Source organism: Pangasianodon hypophthalmus, chromosome 18 (assembly GCF_027358585.1).
Source record: "Pangasianodon hypophthalmus isolate fPanHyp1 chromosome 18, fPanHyp1.pri, whole genome shotgun sequence".
Lineage (NCBI taxonomy): Eukaryota > Metazoa > Chordata > Actinopteri > Siluriformes > Pangasiidae > Pangasianodon > Pangasianodon hypophthalmus.
In genome coordinates, this window is record NC_069727.1 from 3,297,857 (window position 1) to 3,314,788 (window position 16,932).

General features: G+C 39.5%; 1 protein-coding gene across 1 annotated transcript in view; it reads right to left on the minus strand.

Moving 5' to 3' along the window:
* Positions 1-13,287: 13,287 nt before the first annotated feature.
* bcat1 (branched chain amino-acid transaminase 1, cytosolic) overlaps positions 13,288-16,932 on the minus strand; it is a 23,077-nt gene continuing 19,432 nt past the window's right edge. The window contains exon 11 of the mRNA XM_026923526.3: positions 13,288-15,668. Coding sequence (XP_026779327.1) covers positions 15,630-15,668 — 39 coding nt within the window. The 3' untranslated portion in view covers positions 13,288-15,629. The remainder of the gene's footprint in view (positions 15,669-16,932) is intronic.

The window sequence follows — 16,932 nt, forward strand, 5'->3', positions numbered from 1 at the left end:
AGAATTACGAATCTAAAGGAAATGACAAGCCCTAACAAATAACTGAGTGAATGAGAGCTGTTTAAATGAACAGGAAATGAGAAACAGGTGAGTTAGAGCTCAGGTGAATTAGAGAAATGTAAAGTCTGGACTGGATCTGGAGTGAGAGTGACTGCAGAGGCTCCTGGATCAGCTGTGGAGCTGAAGCTGACATTTATTATACCTCTTCCTGAAGGTTATAACACTTCCTGAAAGACAGCGTGGCCTAAAAGAAAAAAGGTTACACTGAGAAAAAGTCTATCTATGCTATTTAATTGCTACAATTAAAAAAGAGCAGTGATTTGTGCATTTAGTTCTTTATCAATTCCCTTCACTACTTCACTATGGGCTGTGTGTTTAACTATATAACTAGATTATGACATATAGATAATATGCACAATTATACAGTACATCCAAATGATCCCTACTGTGATCTGAATTGAGGAATGCAGTCCACATGCACAAACCTAGCTAGAAATGTTCTGCAATAACATTAGAGTGGTTCAGGATCCTCTACAAGTGTCTCTAAGCTACAGGAAGAGGCTCAGTGCTGTTATTATTTCCAGTGGTGGTGCTACTATACATTTATTATAGGGGTGCCAATAATTTTTTATGCCTAAATATATTATATGTATCACTGAATGTGTTAGTCATTGTTAAATATATAAATATATATATATATATATATATATATGTATATATGTATATACTGTACTGTATGATTGTATATATATAAAGGAGAAGGGTGCCAATATTTTTGAAGCTGGAACAGGAACCACACAAATCCTTCAAACATCAGATAAACCTGGTGGGAGAAAATAGCTTTGTTTGTGGCGTTAGCGTTTTTGGCTCCAGCAGCCTCATTATTTTTATTTTCTTGCGTTGTTTTTGTTTTGGCCGAGGCGCCGCGACGCTGTTAATCTTTCATCATCCGAACCGGTTAAAGGTGGACGATTTACGGGCGCTGCGGCGCAACAGCCGGAGCTGAGGTCACTCCGTATCAGCCAGCGACAATGGCCATTGTTCCTGAGCTCAACAGGAAGTGGCTGTGTGGGACTTCCTGCAGCTGATACGATGGACGAAGGCGGGCGTGAACATTGTTCCAGGTAGAGCTCGGCACTTCGTCCATCTCATGGGATCTCATGTTTTTCCGACAAAAGGCACCAGTCCTGTGTCCTTAATATAGAGCTGAATACGGACCTGTCGGAACTGAGCTAGTCGAGCAGTCTGCATGTGTGTCTTTAAATAGCGTGCCCATTTATACACACACACACACACACACACACACACACACACAGGTTCATTTGCTGACTCACATGGGTACAATAAACGTGACCTCTGTTTATGCACCAGCCGTGTGTACACTGTTATTTTTCTCCTCACCTATTCACATTTTGTCACTTGCTTTGCCACTTTTCTTTGTGTGTGTGTGTTTACATGCAGACATGCAATCATTTTCCTATCATACATCCAGCTGAATGGGATAATAACAACTTTTGATCATTCCTTTCAAAGCAATTCCTGCATTCCCCAGGTTTTTACCTGTAATTCGAAGCTTCCCTCGGTGCCGGCGGCCTTTTGGCCTTTAAAGCGTCGCATGGTATAATACCGACAGACTTTCTGACCCACACACACACGCAAAAAAACGGGCTTTTCTTGGCAGATTGTGGGCTTTCACACCAACATTAGCTGCAACATGCGGCTCTTTGGCGGAGCCACTCGAGAACAAATGCCCAGGAATTTTCCCAAATAACCCCTCAGTCTGCAGCCATCCCGGAGGGGATATAATAGGGCCTCGAAGACATATTTACTTCCATCTCCACTGCAGCCGTGTGGGAAACAGTGCCTTTTGTGGCAGGAAGATTTCTATTAACCTCTCAGAAGGAACCGGGGCTGCAGGATTGGTGTTAATGACACGTGACAGATGTGCAGATCGCCAGATAGCATTATATAGTCAGGAGAAAGCACTCTAACATCTGACTTGTCCACTAGGTGTCCAAGAGGTGCTAGCGTTAGCATCCTACACTAGCAGCATAAAGCCAGTGATATAGTTGATGCATCACTACGGATATGTGTACAGTATATCACTTTCCCTGTATACCATTTGTACATCTGTAGTAATAAAAGCCATCGCCACTAGAGGGCGTGTCAGAGCGGAAACATCCCTGTCCACGCTGTCCCCGTCCGTGTCAAGCGCTCGTTCCAATACGCTATTGTTTCTATAGTAACAGCTCATTCACAGGGACTTGGACAACAGACGCTCCACATACACAGCTTAAAAAACACTGAGAAGATCTGATGGAAGGAGTCTCCAGTGTCAGACGTAAAGCTGTGACTTTAAGTTTTTTTACGGAACTTTGTGATTTCTCTGTAACATGTCAAAGGAACGACTGTTTATTTATAGCTGCTTTAATGTAAGTGATTAACTTATTTCGTTGAGCTTCCACAACATTAAAATGTAACAATAAATGGATAAAAAAATCTAATGTTAATATTAATTAATGAACAGTTGGCAGATTGCTGTGGTTTAAGAAAAGAAAACATTTCAGGACATGCACAACATGTTTTATTCCTTACTTGGCATCCGAAGAAAACGTGACAAGGGTTTATACACATTCAACGCAAACGGATATTTATTATTTCTGCAACAGACAGGATTTCTATTTCTCTGAGTCAGTTGAGTTTTATAAGTCATAAGCTATAAACTCTGAACTGAGTCGCGAGTCATAAGATTCTGAGTCAAGTCACGAGTCTGAAACTAAAAGTGTGAGTTTAATGAGCAAAGCCAATTGCTTGGTTTTGATAAACACGCACATTAGTCTGGTCTCAGATGCGAGCGATTCTTCCCCACACCACCTCCGGAAAAAAAAAAAAAAAAAAAAAAAAGTGTTGTCACTGTGTGGGCCCATAAAGCATCTCGAAATAATCCCTCAGCTGATTCATTTGACAGAAAGATTGGCGTAATTAATGGCCTAACAGTCCACATCTGTCGATTAGGTGTGAGTGAGTCAGCTTTTACTATATATAGTATTCGGTCTGACTTTATCCGAGAGTAAACATCCACCGGGTTTGTTTGTCATACCTCAGTGTAAATGGGGGGAGAGCGTTTCTGTAGTACACAGTCCTCGCTCTGGCTTCGGGAACGTCGCCAAATGTGGGGAATAAAATAAAGCCGGTTTGTGTTACCGTAACTCAGAGTTGCATTAACATACAATTAGACTGATTAGCTGAAAAAGTCTTCAGATTGGGACAAGGCGCTGTTGAAATTCTGGATTCTGATTGGTCAGAAGGTGTTGATTCATTTTCTGTAACAGAAGCTCTAATAGTAGTGCAGCTGCAAGTCACATACTTTATCGTTTCTTTAGTAAGAACGTGTCGTCCCACTTTTTATCCATCGTACTCGGCAGTGAAAGACGTGCTGTTATAGGAAAATTCTATAAAGGGTGGTAACAGTAAGTCCGCTTCATCACACCATAGTGTTGTTGATTATGTTCCTATAACACTATAGCACTCCATCAAGTGTTGGTGCAGCAAGGACTCTTTTAAAAGCGGTAGGTTTTCCTCTGCGTGTTTGCTCCAGGACCAGTGGAGAAATGTTGTGTTTTTGAGCCGAGGCCAGCGTTCGGTGTCTGGTCGGGTGTCTGTGAGTCAGACAGGTCGGTGTTTTGAAGGGGGCAGGGAGGAGCCCTGAATAGGGTCCTTTGTGCCCTGCTCTGTTTTCACAGGAAATGACTGGCCCTTTCTCCTCCAGCGGGGGAATATGAAGCTGTGATCACCTAATCAAACTCAGCGGAGACACGGAAAGCAGGAGGGAGAGAAAGAAAGACAGAAGGAGAAAGAATGAAAAGAGCAGAGTGGGGCAGTTAACCCAGAACCCATGGTTTAGTCAAACAGAGACGCACAATGGACTCGTTTATGTCCTCTTTCTCTCCGTCTTTTTTTTTTTTTTTCCATGTGTGCCCCACATTCATAAATCTAGCCAGGGCGACAGCCTGTTGTTTTAGTGACATGGAGGATAGGTATGCAGGCTTAATTTAAACATCAGGAAACACTGGGGGAGGCTTTTTAAAACCTTCACACGCATATTGAAAGTGAGCCATTTTCTGATCCCTGATGGAGTAGGGATTAATGCTGCAGACATCAGGATTAAGAGACTGTCAATCCAGACACCGCCAGCGAGAGCAAACCAAAAGAAAGACGAGAAATGAGTGAAGAGGAGAAATAATTGAGAGATTTTTCAAAGAAAAGAAAAAAATGTCAGGACTCGACCCTTGTAGGACAGCAAAGGAAAAAAAACAAAAGCGGCAAAACTGACCCTTGACTCCATCACACACACCACCATCTTCTAAAGTGAATAAAAAGCGCTGCTCTTTCCTCCTGCCGTGAATTAAAACGGCTCCAACAAACAACGACTGTTGTACAAGTGCACCCTTCGTCAAACGAGGTCGCGCAACTCATTCGTTCCATAATCAAAGCCACGGCCAAAAGGATGGCGTCCTCGTTCACCGAGCGCGCCGAGGTTCAGAGCTCTCCCCTTCTACATCTATAGGACGGAATTTACCTTTTTATCCAACGCCCACCGGCACGGCGTGATGCAAACCTGTGTACTAAAATGTTGTGGCATTGAGAGTTCGCAGGTCAATTATTGTGGAAGAAGAGGCGTCGAAGGAAGTGCGGAGGAAAGCAAGAGGGAAAAAAACAGAAGAAGAAAGATAGATGAGGGGTTAAAAGAGGACACAGTGGAAGAGTGAGGAGAAAAGGGAACAGGAGAGAGAGTAAAAGTCCCTCGGTCGCCCCGGGGCACAGTGCAATATTGATGGGACAGATGAGAGACCTTACAGACACCCACACACAACCTGGGGCTGGAAGTCCAATCTAAGAACACACTTTCTTTAGTGAACACACTTACAGTCACACACACACACACACACACACACACACACAGCCCCATCTCTACAATGTATAATAAGTTTCAGTTGGTCTGATGTGTTGAATAGACATCATGTACTCAATTTACATGATAAAAACGTGACATTCTCTAGTGCATATGCTAAATTTCCAAACATGGTATCTGATCCCACGTCTGATGCGTGTTCCTGATATTCTCCACATTAGAAATATATAGACACAATTCTCTAATATAACAATAGACCATCATTTTAAAAAGATACCATCATTTTTTAAGTCACCTTGAATTTCCTCCACAGACTTTTTTCCATTAAATTTGTAAAATATATATTAATGTGCTCGTTCTAATACATTATCGTTTCTATAGTAACAGGAACTTGTATGATGGCTGATCCACATAATCTAAGCCTAATAATAAACAGATTAAAAACATGTTATTAGATAACAAAGCAAAACATAATCACTGATGTTTCTGTGAAAGAAAAGAGAAAGATGTTAATTTAGCATTTATGGAAGGAGTCTCCAGTGTCAGGGAAAGTCTTCAGGACAGAGGAGTTTACGATTTGCTGTTTCTGGGTCACGAATTGCATTTATTTCTTACTAACTTCAAGACAAAGTGAGGGAACGACTGTTTCTAGCTGCTATAACATAAGTGAGAACAGGAACTAACTTGTTCCATGACACTATATGTAACTATAAATGGATAAAAGTATTGCGTCATGCACTCAGCGTGAAAATTCATTGTAAAAAAATTTAATAATGGCCAGAAAACAAAGCAGTAGAACAACAGGAGAAAAATATTCACTATAAATATAGCAAACATCTCACCACTCATTCACATCAAAGTGTGTGATAAATGTGTGTGATGAACGTTGCTGGTCTTTGGCAGGTCAAAGGTCATGAGGACCTGTTTTCCTTAGGAATTCTGCTCTTTCTTATCAGTGTGGTATTGAGCTGGTTTTATTGATCTTTACACTTTCACCATGCACACCTAGCAACCCTGGGTTTTTAACATAGAATTAGCGAATACACAAAATGCAGTTAACTAGCATTCATGCTAATTCAATCAGGACACTGGCGACATTCTGAGCATTTAAATGAATAAGTTTCAATCGATATTTGTTAGTCGACATCACAACAGCGATGGTGATAATAAAGACAAACGAATGAGAGGAGGTACTTTTCTTCTTCTCAGGATCATCAGAAAATTCAAATGATGCAACTTCCTGTTGAACACATGACTTGCGACATGGAATATTTCAAATATTTAATGTACTTTTTTCCTCAGGTAAAATGGATGAGTCGAGGAAAAGGATGAGAGTCACACATTAATGTAAAAAAATAAATAAATAAAAATTTGTTATCTTTTAATGATTATATTTTGAGGACACGATCTGGCTGTAAATTCTGCCCTGTCATCTAATACAATTTACAGTCAGGACATTATAGCATGTGTGTGTGTGTGTGTGTGTGTGTGTGTGTTAAGTCTTGCAGAGACTTAAGGTTTAAATGAAGGTCTTTTTAAAGGTGACCTGATTCGCCAACGTTCCACCAGGAGCTCATTAAATAAGTCTACGCCCGACAGCATTTCCTGTGTCGCTCTACAAGCCCCTAAACTTTCTTGTACTTAACAAACGCTTCTCCGTGCATATGTTACGTCGCATCAAATGCGCAGTACATGGCACGTTCACACCGGTGGAGGAGTCACCTCTCGCACTGCCGCGAGGCGTCTTTCACAAGCAGCGTCCTTTTTATAGATTAGAACCAGGTTGGTGTTGATTCAGAATGACACCCTGTGTCTCTTCCAGCCTCTCCATCTCTCTGTCTCTCTGCACTGACGCACTTTATTCATTTATTATGTAAATATGAAAGATACAGCTCCAGATGTGCTGCTGTCTTTCTCAGTCTGTAAATACACATCGCTAATACACAGGCTAACGTGAAATCTAAATAGTAGAGCTGCAGGCTGAAGGTCATTCTCTCCGTGCCCGCTCGGTCGCTACCTTTTAAAGACAATAAGCATTGTTGGCGCCTGTGAGCTAATGAAGCCACTTAGCATGTGTTTAATACAGGAGCAGGAGCCGTGCAGAGGTGCCAAAACTGCTAAGAAGAACGTCCTAGCAGGCAGAGAGAAAGAATTTTAGCATGTGTTGTTGGACGACGTGGTTATTTTTCTCCAGATTTGCCCCAAAGAAAACAAGTCTGGTGTGAGCTCTAATGAATTTTTTACTGACCAAAAAACCCCAACAGTCCTGCCCACTTGGTTTGGAGGATCATGAATTCACACTTCAAAGGTCACACTTCAATGCTTCTCTTTCACGTCCTGTTCCTATTCCTTTGCGGTTTTTCTTTTCGCCAAAGCAAATCTTCTTCATGTTTGGTCTGACTGACCATAGCTACAGCTAAATCGTAGCTATGACCATAGCTACAGCTAAATCGTAAATGTTAGCACCTCTGATGTACAGTATATGGATGTGTTTGATCGTAAAAGAGCTACCAAAATAGTATGCACAGATGTTAAGTAAGGAATAAAACACAACAGGTTATACTGTTATAGGAAAATAATCAACAAAGGGTTTATTACTTACCACCCTGAATTTGATTCTTTTACAATAACAACACGTGTTTTTTTTTCCTCTTAAACCGCAGCGATTACGCATCAATACGAATTTCTTTTATTTATTAAAGAACGAATCATTCTTTTTTCTAACCATGTGTTTATAGTTACATTCAAAGTTGTGGAACATCCATGAAACAAGTTCTCGCTTACGTTATAGCAGCTATAAACAGTCATTCCCTCACCAGCTTATCTTTTTTCTCTCTCTCTTAAAGTTAAAAAGCCAAAAAAAACAAGTTTGTCACGTCACAGAGAAACCTCAAAGCGTAAACTCCTCTGTCCTTAAAGTTACAGCTTTACCTCTGACTGATACAAAGCGCTGACACTGGAGACTCCTTCCATAAATGTTAATTCTAATAAACATCTCTTTACAGAAATCTTCACCATATCACCATATCTTCATGAAACAATAATGTATTATTAATATAAACCTGGGATTTGCGGCTACACTACTCTCCGAGCTGCTGGTATAGAAAATTAATCAACCAATCAGAATTCAGAATTCATGGTATAAATGTGTGTATTGGAGCTGGATCAGGGGATAGATCAAGGCTTTGTGGAGTCACAGGTTAGACACTGGCCAGTTTATTAGGTACACCTACCATAAGGGCTGCTTTGTATTTGTGCAGTTAGTGATTTTAGGATTCTTCCTCTGCACAGAAAGAGACGACCAGACATGGCCCATTCTCAGCACCACAGTGACGATACACACACGCAGTTTGATCGCCTTGAATTTTTAACCCCACTTTTTTTCATGTCACAGCCTCAAATATTTCTTTGCACTGATCCTCCATCCCCTGGGAGAGTTCCTTGGAAGTGAGCGATGTATGATTCCCATTCCTACATTATCATCAGCTTGTTAAGCCTTTAAGTGCTCAAAAAGAACAAAAAGCAGGCCTGGAACTCAGCTGAGACAGATATCACGAGCGGGAGGCAGCTAAACGAACGTCTTCTGAAGAAAGCCATGTTGAGGGACTTGTCTGTCAGCCCACGCTAAGCTGCTCTTAATCATACCCTGTTCATTTAAACGTTAAACACAACTGTGGAGATGGAGGAGGAAGGAGACGATGATGAAGATGATGAAGTTGATGATTTGTGATTAAACGATTTCATCACTGTATTTGGGGATTAAGACGTCTGTGGAAATAGATTAACTGTAGTGACTGGTAGGGATCCAAAATGTTCAGAGATGGAGGAATAAAGAAAGAGACGAAGAGAGACAGAGAGACGGGACTGACAGAAGGAATGGAGGGAGTTTATGGCTGGGATTAAGGATGCTACTGCCACCTGGTGGTAGATGAGTGAATTGAAAAGGGCTTAAAGTGCCCTAATGCAACTGCTGATCGGGAAATGTCTGACAGGACCTGTGTTTTTAACCCGATAATCTGTTAAAAAGGGTGATGAACAATCATTAAATGATCATATGTTCAATTTTCACACTTTATCAAAGCAATCAACAATTACCATCTCAGGTCATTACGCCGCTGCATCCTATTAGAAAGGTTTAATTATAAAAGCTCAGCCTATCATCAACTTTCAGAGATAAAATCTCCTCCTCCGTGTGCAGGATAGTGCTTGAAGAAATATGAACAGGACGATAAGGAAGAGACAAATAGAAAACAAGGCTTGAAAGCGGGAAGATGTACAACACCCAACACAAAGTGGCTGTAATTAGAATTTCAAATCGGACAAAATTAAGACAACAGCAGCGCGCTTGTCAAATCAGATCATTCAGCGGAGAACACATTGCCTCAAGCTCAAAAATGCTGCACAAAACAATCGCAGCGCTTCATCATGTCTAAATACCGTGGCCTACCCACTAATGTCAGTCTCTTGCTAAATAAAACGTGACAAAACATGCTCTCAGAGCAGACACGCGACGTCACGCCTGCTAGAAACCGACCTGACTGGAGGCCAGAGAGCAAACCAAGGCTCAGGGTGCTAAGATGTTTCTCTGAAGGAACTGCCTTCATGGGTAAGGCAAGAGGGAAAAGAAAGCAGTGAGGAGGTGATGAATGAGATGGAGAAGGAAAGAAAGGATCAAGATACCTAAGGAGTCGAGGACCAGAGAGAATTAGAGTACAAGAGATCAAAAACCTCATAAATATTCAGACATTATTCAAGCCTTTGCACTGATGTCCTTTATGCTAGGTATTAGCTTTAAGCAGCAATACAATAAGATAATAAATAATATAAATACAATAACAAACATGTTAAGAAATAGCCTCTGACCATGTCTACACTTTCGTCCTCTATAAAAATAAATGCGTTTCATGAATATTTATGGATATGCAAATTGAAAACCACGTCCTGTCATCGCAACTAGCTTAATGTCACTGACATGAGTTCACTTATATTATTGTGGGATAGCAAAATGCTAGTATACTAGCTCGCAAGTTGTATTTAAGTAAATGAGTTTTGAATTTCAGATATATACTCAGCAATTCATTTATTTAACACTTGCAAAAAATATCAAAATGTTCCATTAGCTAACTTAGCCAACCTGCTAGCTAACTGCTATCAAAAGAATTAGCTTGCATTTGTGACAGGCTTTCTTTCTGTAATAAGGTTCATCACTAACCAATCTGAGCTCATACGTAAAGCTGTTTCGATCTATTTTTTTTTTTAAATACATAAGCACAGAGAAAGTTTTTAAATGTCAAAATGATTATGAATGTAGTGCTATGTTTAGAGTTGTTATGTCTGTGTGAGAAATTCAGCCCAAAGAAACTAGCCAAATAATCCATAAAACCGGTCCGATAGCAAAACTCACAAACCCAAACTGGATTTATCCTAAATTCACTAAAAAGATGTTATAAAACATGTTGTTAACATGCACAAAGAAAGCTCATAGTGTAAAGTTTCAATGAAGCAGTATTCGAAATATTAAGATAGTTAATCTAATGTACACCAAATGTCTAAACCTCCAAAACAACAACAACAAAAAGACAACCCCCAAAAATTGCACAATTTCTAATTTTAATTTTCAATTTTTTAGTTCAAGTCTATCTTAAACCCTTAAGCATTGCCACTATAACACTGATATTTAACCTGATATTTTTTTATGCATTTTTAATGAACACTTTTATATATTTCAATATTGATATAATTAATAGCATATATGCCAATTTCCCCCAACAACAACAACAATGACAGCAGCAAAACAAAGCAACAAATATCCTTACAAATTAATTAATTAATTGATTAAAATAAAATAAAATAAAATTACCTCCTTCCCCTTCGTTAAAAGGAAAAAAGACTGATCAAAAATAGCACGATGCTGGGGGAAAAAAATCCTGGACTAGGCAACCAAAACACGGTGACAAATTGGACCCAAAAAACGAAATATCTATCTATCTATCTATCTATCTATCTATCTATCTATCCAGAATTAACCATCACAATAACACACTAACACTTTAAGCTAAATGTTAACACTTTACTCGTTATTATATGGCCTCATAATGCTGATATAAATCCTCAGAATGTGATTTCAGGTGAATATAAAGTCCTCTATTTCCTTTAAAGAATAGAACGATTCGAAATTCCTCCAGTTAGAAAGCAGGAATAAAGACATGCCCTGAGATAACTGTAAACTCTACCACTGCTTGTCACTTTAGGAGAGCCTCAAGGCTGTATCTTTGGTACCTTTAACCTGCTGAGGTCTGCAATATCACCCACGTTGCACAATAATTTACAATATTTTACACTATTGCTGAAGAAGTTACAGATTATTTGATGTAGACTTGCTTTCAGTTGCATTTTGCAAAACTACTCTAATCTACTTCATAGTTTAGAAGTGATTTTTTTTGTTGTTTTTTGGTATTTTGTCTGGATTCAGTTTTGCCAGGTTTCAGCAAATTTTCAGCAAACCCAAGTACATCTTAAAAACCGCACAAAATGACCTGAAACTAGCCCAGAAACTAGGGCACTGGATAAGAAAGACACATTTTTCTTCTTTTTCCTCAGCCTTTGCATGTGAAACAAGTTCACCGTGGTGCGCGCGCATTTCTGTGCAATATCTGCAGTTCACCTTTTTTTAATCATCATTGGTACAAACATCATCCACACCATAATTCATAATCCCCTTTTCCCCCTCTCTCAGTCTTTGAAATATATTTATATCAGATATATTCTGTACACCATAGATACACTGTCTACACTTTACACTTTCCCTTTGTTTGCCATAGCCATAGTGTTTGAAGAAATTGATTAGATGTAATTCTGATTGTTTGCTTTACAGATCTTGGTAGACGTGGAATATTTTTAAACTAGCCCAAAAACACATCACCCACAGACTTGCTTTTTTTTCCACTCACAACCTTGTTCCAAAACGTGTCCAATTTGGCATAAAAACCGTGACACTCGCAACCCAGTCTGGATTACAAACAAGCACTCTGTGAAGGTTATGTTTGATTTCCAAGACTAAGGTTAGTTACTATAAATATCAGAACTTCTTCTTTTTTTTTCAGTTTTATTGGTTTAACTTTTCATACAATCACCTGACACACAACTAGAATAGTCATATATTCCTATTTGTGTTGATATAAAACACCACATACTGTATCTATTCAAAATATAGGCATTTTTTTTTTAAATATTTTATTGAAAAGCATGCGTAGACCTCTGAGGGTTAACGTGTATATACCTGGGATTGTGAATGTATTGTAGCTTTAAATCTCATTTAAGGTGGATTATATAAGGATCAAAGGTAAAGTCAGTGAAAGTACTACACTAGAATTTATGCTTTTTTTTTCCGTAAAGTGCCACGTCCACATTGTTGCAGGAGAGAGACGTGCAGGAGCGTTTGCGACCGTGACAGCCACAGACTCGGAGCTGCCAAGTGTTCGCAGCTTTAATCTGGTCCATTATGCTCACGGGCTTTGACTCTGATCCAGGACGGTTGGTGCGTTCACACTCCCAGAGAGAGGGAGAGAAAAGGAAAGAGAGAACGAGAGCGTCCTGGCAGCCGACGCCGTCACCTGCAGCTGAGCGGCGACACTTTGTCACTCGGTCGCACCTGATCTGAATTCCAAATGTTCACACCTGTCCGTTTTTTATGTGCTTTGTTTGAGAGGATTTATCAGTGGCTGATGGCTAATAAAACACATGTATGTGTGTGCGGGTGTGTGTGTGACGTGAATGTATTAATGATGTTTAGTGTAAGTAGGCCATGTGGAAATGATGAATAAGTTTGGGACAAGGAAAGAATAGGGGAAAGCCTTTAGCCCTGAGGGCTGGAACCATCCCAATCCCCTAAATCTCTCTAACAAACCTACTCATACATCATTACAATACCCAGTCCCACTTCCCTCTCTCTCTCTCTCTCTCTCTCTCTCTCTCTCACACACACACACACACACACACACACACACACACACAGTGTATGCATCGTATCCATCATGACCATCACACAGAAGCTGTTGCTTAGGACATTTATTAAACCTCCTACTTCAATGTTCTATATAATAACAGTGTTAACAATATATACGCATCTACAGTTAAAACAGCACTGTGCTTTATTCTTTATTTTCTAATCACTAAAATTATTAAAGGCCACACAAACAGAAGATGATTCATGAATCAGATTTTATACTAAATTTTAAATTAAAATACATTTTTACTGAAAAAAAAAAATTAAAAAAGCATAATGCCTGTTTTCACGTTCCCTTTAGACCTTTTATTGCATTGTTTTCTCTGAGTAAAAATGGTGCATATGTTTAATCATTCTCTAGTACTCAATCTGGTGTGTAGATGTGCTTTATTATTTCCTCCAGCCTCCGTAGTGCACACAGTGTTTCCTCACAAACACAGAAATGTACTTTCCACCACATAAAATCATTATTGCTATAATAAAAAGAAATCACACTTAAAAAGTACAATAATTACTGCATAATATTCAACAAGGATTTGAATGAGTTGGCATTGAGTTGTCCCCCTTGGTTTCAGAATGGAAATGTGAAAATTTTTCACAACTTCACAACTTTTCTACTATACAACTTTATCTACATAAACACTGAACTGCTAATTGATCCATATGGAAGATATGTGCATCGTGCAACAATCCAAGTTCAGTCACGACACTCTCAGTGCTCCAGTCAGACCGAATCTTTTAACTGAGAAGATACAAAAGAGGAAAACTTTACTTTGCTGTATTTTAGTACTTGATGGTACTTTCTTTTTTATTTCTTCACTATTATCTTTGGCCTATTTTTGTTGCTTGTGAAAATGAAGGAACATCTTTTTCCTTTGTCCTAAGGGTGCGCAAACCACAGGATGTTATTTTCTTTTATTGCACATAATCATCACAAATCTGGTATACGTCTGTAACATTTAAAATGACAGGTGCAAACAATTTTTTTCCACCACTAATATAACACAACATCTGACCATTTTGTTACTTGTGCCTACTAGTACATTTGTATCACATTGAATTCATTTTTTTCTATTACTATCATACCAAATCATTTGACCATTTTCTTACATGTGCTTATGAAGTAACATCTGTTCATTTGTCATAAGGGTGTGCAAACTTTTGCACTCAACACTTATTCGGTACTGGAAGGCATCTCTATTAATATTTTTCATTTCTTCATTATTAATATCATTTAAACTTTCTGATTGCTTGTGACAATGAAGGAATATTAGTTCTTTTGCCCTAAGGGCGTGCAAACTTTTGCACTTCATTGTAAACACAGATTTACACCGGTTGCTTCATGTAACTGACACGTCAAGACCTCAGTCAATCCAAACCAGACATGTCTCAGCTCTGTTTCTGTACAAATTTTGACAACTCCAGCATCTGATTAGCAGTTATGACTCTGAGAATTTACATTTTCGGCCATTTTGAAACTGTTTAATTACCAAATACTAATTTACTAATTAACAGAATAATCTTGGTTTGAAAGCTACTGGAATCCCCTGCTGACAATCACACCCCTCTCTTAGCCACACCCTCTCAACCACGCCCCCTCAGTCATGCCTCCTCTCAGCCACGCCCCCCTCTCAGCCAAGCCGAGAGAACTCTTTCGTTTTCTAACAGACTTGAACGTAAAGTGCCAAAAAAACGAAAGAAACACTCACATTGCGAAGTCTCGTTTGTTCTTGAGCTTTCATTAATAAGCGTATTTTGCCTGTAGCGATCTACAACCTGGAATTATAAAACCGTTCACATAAAAAAATATGACCTGAGACAGTGGGACAGTAAACAACCGATGTATTAGTGTTTATTTTGTTTCCCCATTTTGGTGTAAAATAATTCAATATGCCAGTAAGCCGTAATAAAATCGCTGTAACACACACACCCTCGAATGGATTATTGCTTAAACAAAATGTCGACTGTGCATTATTAATAATATTGTCAATAAACAATTCTTCCACCACACAATGTATTCTATTAACAATAAGCGACATGATGGACAAACATGAAGGTATTCCCCAGACATAACAAATGCTTAAGGTTAACCGTTTTATTGGTTTAAAACCTGGCTGGTGATTTTAATGGGTTTCTATGGAATTCATGCTTCACTCACGTGAGCAAGTGAAGAAATTGAGACGTATCGCATAAAACAAGGGCAGTACAGCACGCAAGCCGGAGTTTGACGCGCCTCTGGCTGGTGGGAACTGAAATGCTTTTTAAAATGGAACTGAACGAGGTCTTGACATGACGCTTCACGTGACGCATCCAGTGTGAATCGGCCTTAAGTCTTAAATCTGTTGCACTATACTGAATTACCATATCCAATTTAAGATAATCACTGACAAGCTGGTGTGTGTGTGTGTATGTGTGTGTGTGTGTATGTGTGTGTGTGTGTGTGTGTGTAAAACTGTATGCTGGTTGAACGTTGTGTGTTTAATGCATGTTAATGGATGTGCTGGATGGTGTGACATCATCCGTGTAGGTCCACAGTACTGCAAATACTTTACATTACAGTAAGAACGGGAAACACATACAGTACAATTATTGCGGAATAGTAAAAAACTACTGAGATTCTCCCTAGAACCAAGATGCGTGTGTGTATTCACACGCGTTTACGTTTGTGCATTCACACACATGGTGTGTGTGTGTGTCTGAGTCAATGCTCATCTACACGAGGAAGGTCCAGTCACTCTCAGTCCGTCCATACTGCAAAAAAGAGAAAAAAAAATAAAATGTCACTCCCACACTCTGAATGTTCCACCCTGTTATGTTCCACACAATTATATTTCGCCATGTTACATTCCACCCTGTTATGTTTCACCCTGTTACTTTCACCGTTACTTTCCACACTGTTACTTTCCACCCTGTTATGTTTCACCCTGTTACGTTTCACCCTGTTACCTTTCACCCTGTTACATTCCACCCTGTTACTTTTCACCCTGTTACTTTCCACACTGTTGCTTTTCACCCTGTTACTCTTCACCCTGTTACTTTCCACCATTTTACCTTTCACCCTGTTACTTTCCACCCTGCTATGTTCCACTCTGTTACATTCCTCTCTGTTACTTTCCACCCTGTTACATTCCAGTCTGTTACATTCTACTTTGTTTCTTTCCACTCTGTTACTTTTCACTGTTACTTTCCACCCTGATACATTCCACCCTGTTATGTTCCAACTCATGATGCTCCACTCTGTAAAGTTCCACACTGTTACTTTCCACCGTTACTTTCCACCCTGTTACTTTCACCATTACATTCCACCCTGTTACTTTCCACCCTGTTACGTTTCACCCTGTTACTTTCCACCCTGTTACATTCCACCCTGTTACTTTCCACACTGTTACTTTTCACCCTGTTACTTTCCACACTGTTACTTTCCACCCTGTTACTTTCCACACTGTTACTTTTCACCCTGTTACTTTCCACCCTGTTACATTTCACCCTGTTACTTTCCACCCTGTTACTTTCCACACTGTTACTTTCCACACTGTTACGTTTCACCCTGTTACATTCCACCCTGTTACTTTCCACCCTGTTACTTTCCACACTGTTACTTTCCACACTGTTACTTTTCACCCTGTTACTTTCCACACTGTTATGTTTCACCCTGTTACTTTCCACCATGTTACTTTCCACCATTTTACCTTTCACCCTGTTACTTTCCACCCTGTTACTATCCAGTCTGTTACATTCTACTTTGTTTCTTTCCACTCTGTTACTTTTCACTGTTACTTTCCACCCTGATACATTCCACCCTGTTATGTTCCAACTCATGATGCTGCACCCTGTTATGTTTCACCCTGTTACATTCCACCCTGTTACTTTCCACACTGTTACTTTCCACACTGTTACTTTTCACCCTGTTACATTCCACCCTGTTACTTTCCACCCTGTTACTTTCCACACTGTTACTTTTCACACTGTTACTTTCCACACTGTTACTTTCCACCCTGTTACTTTCCACACTGTT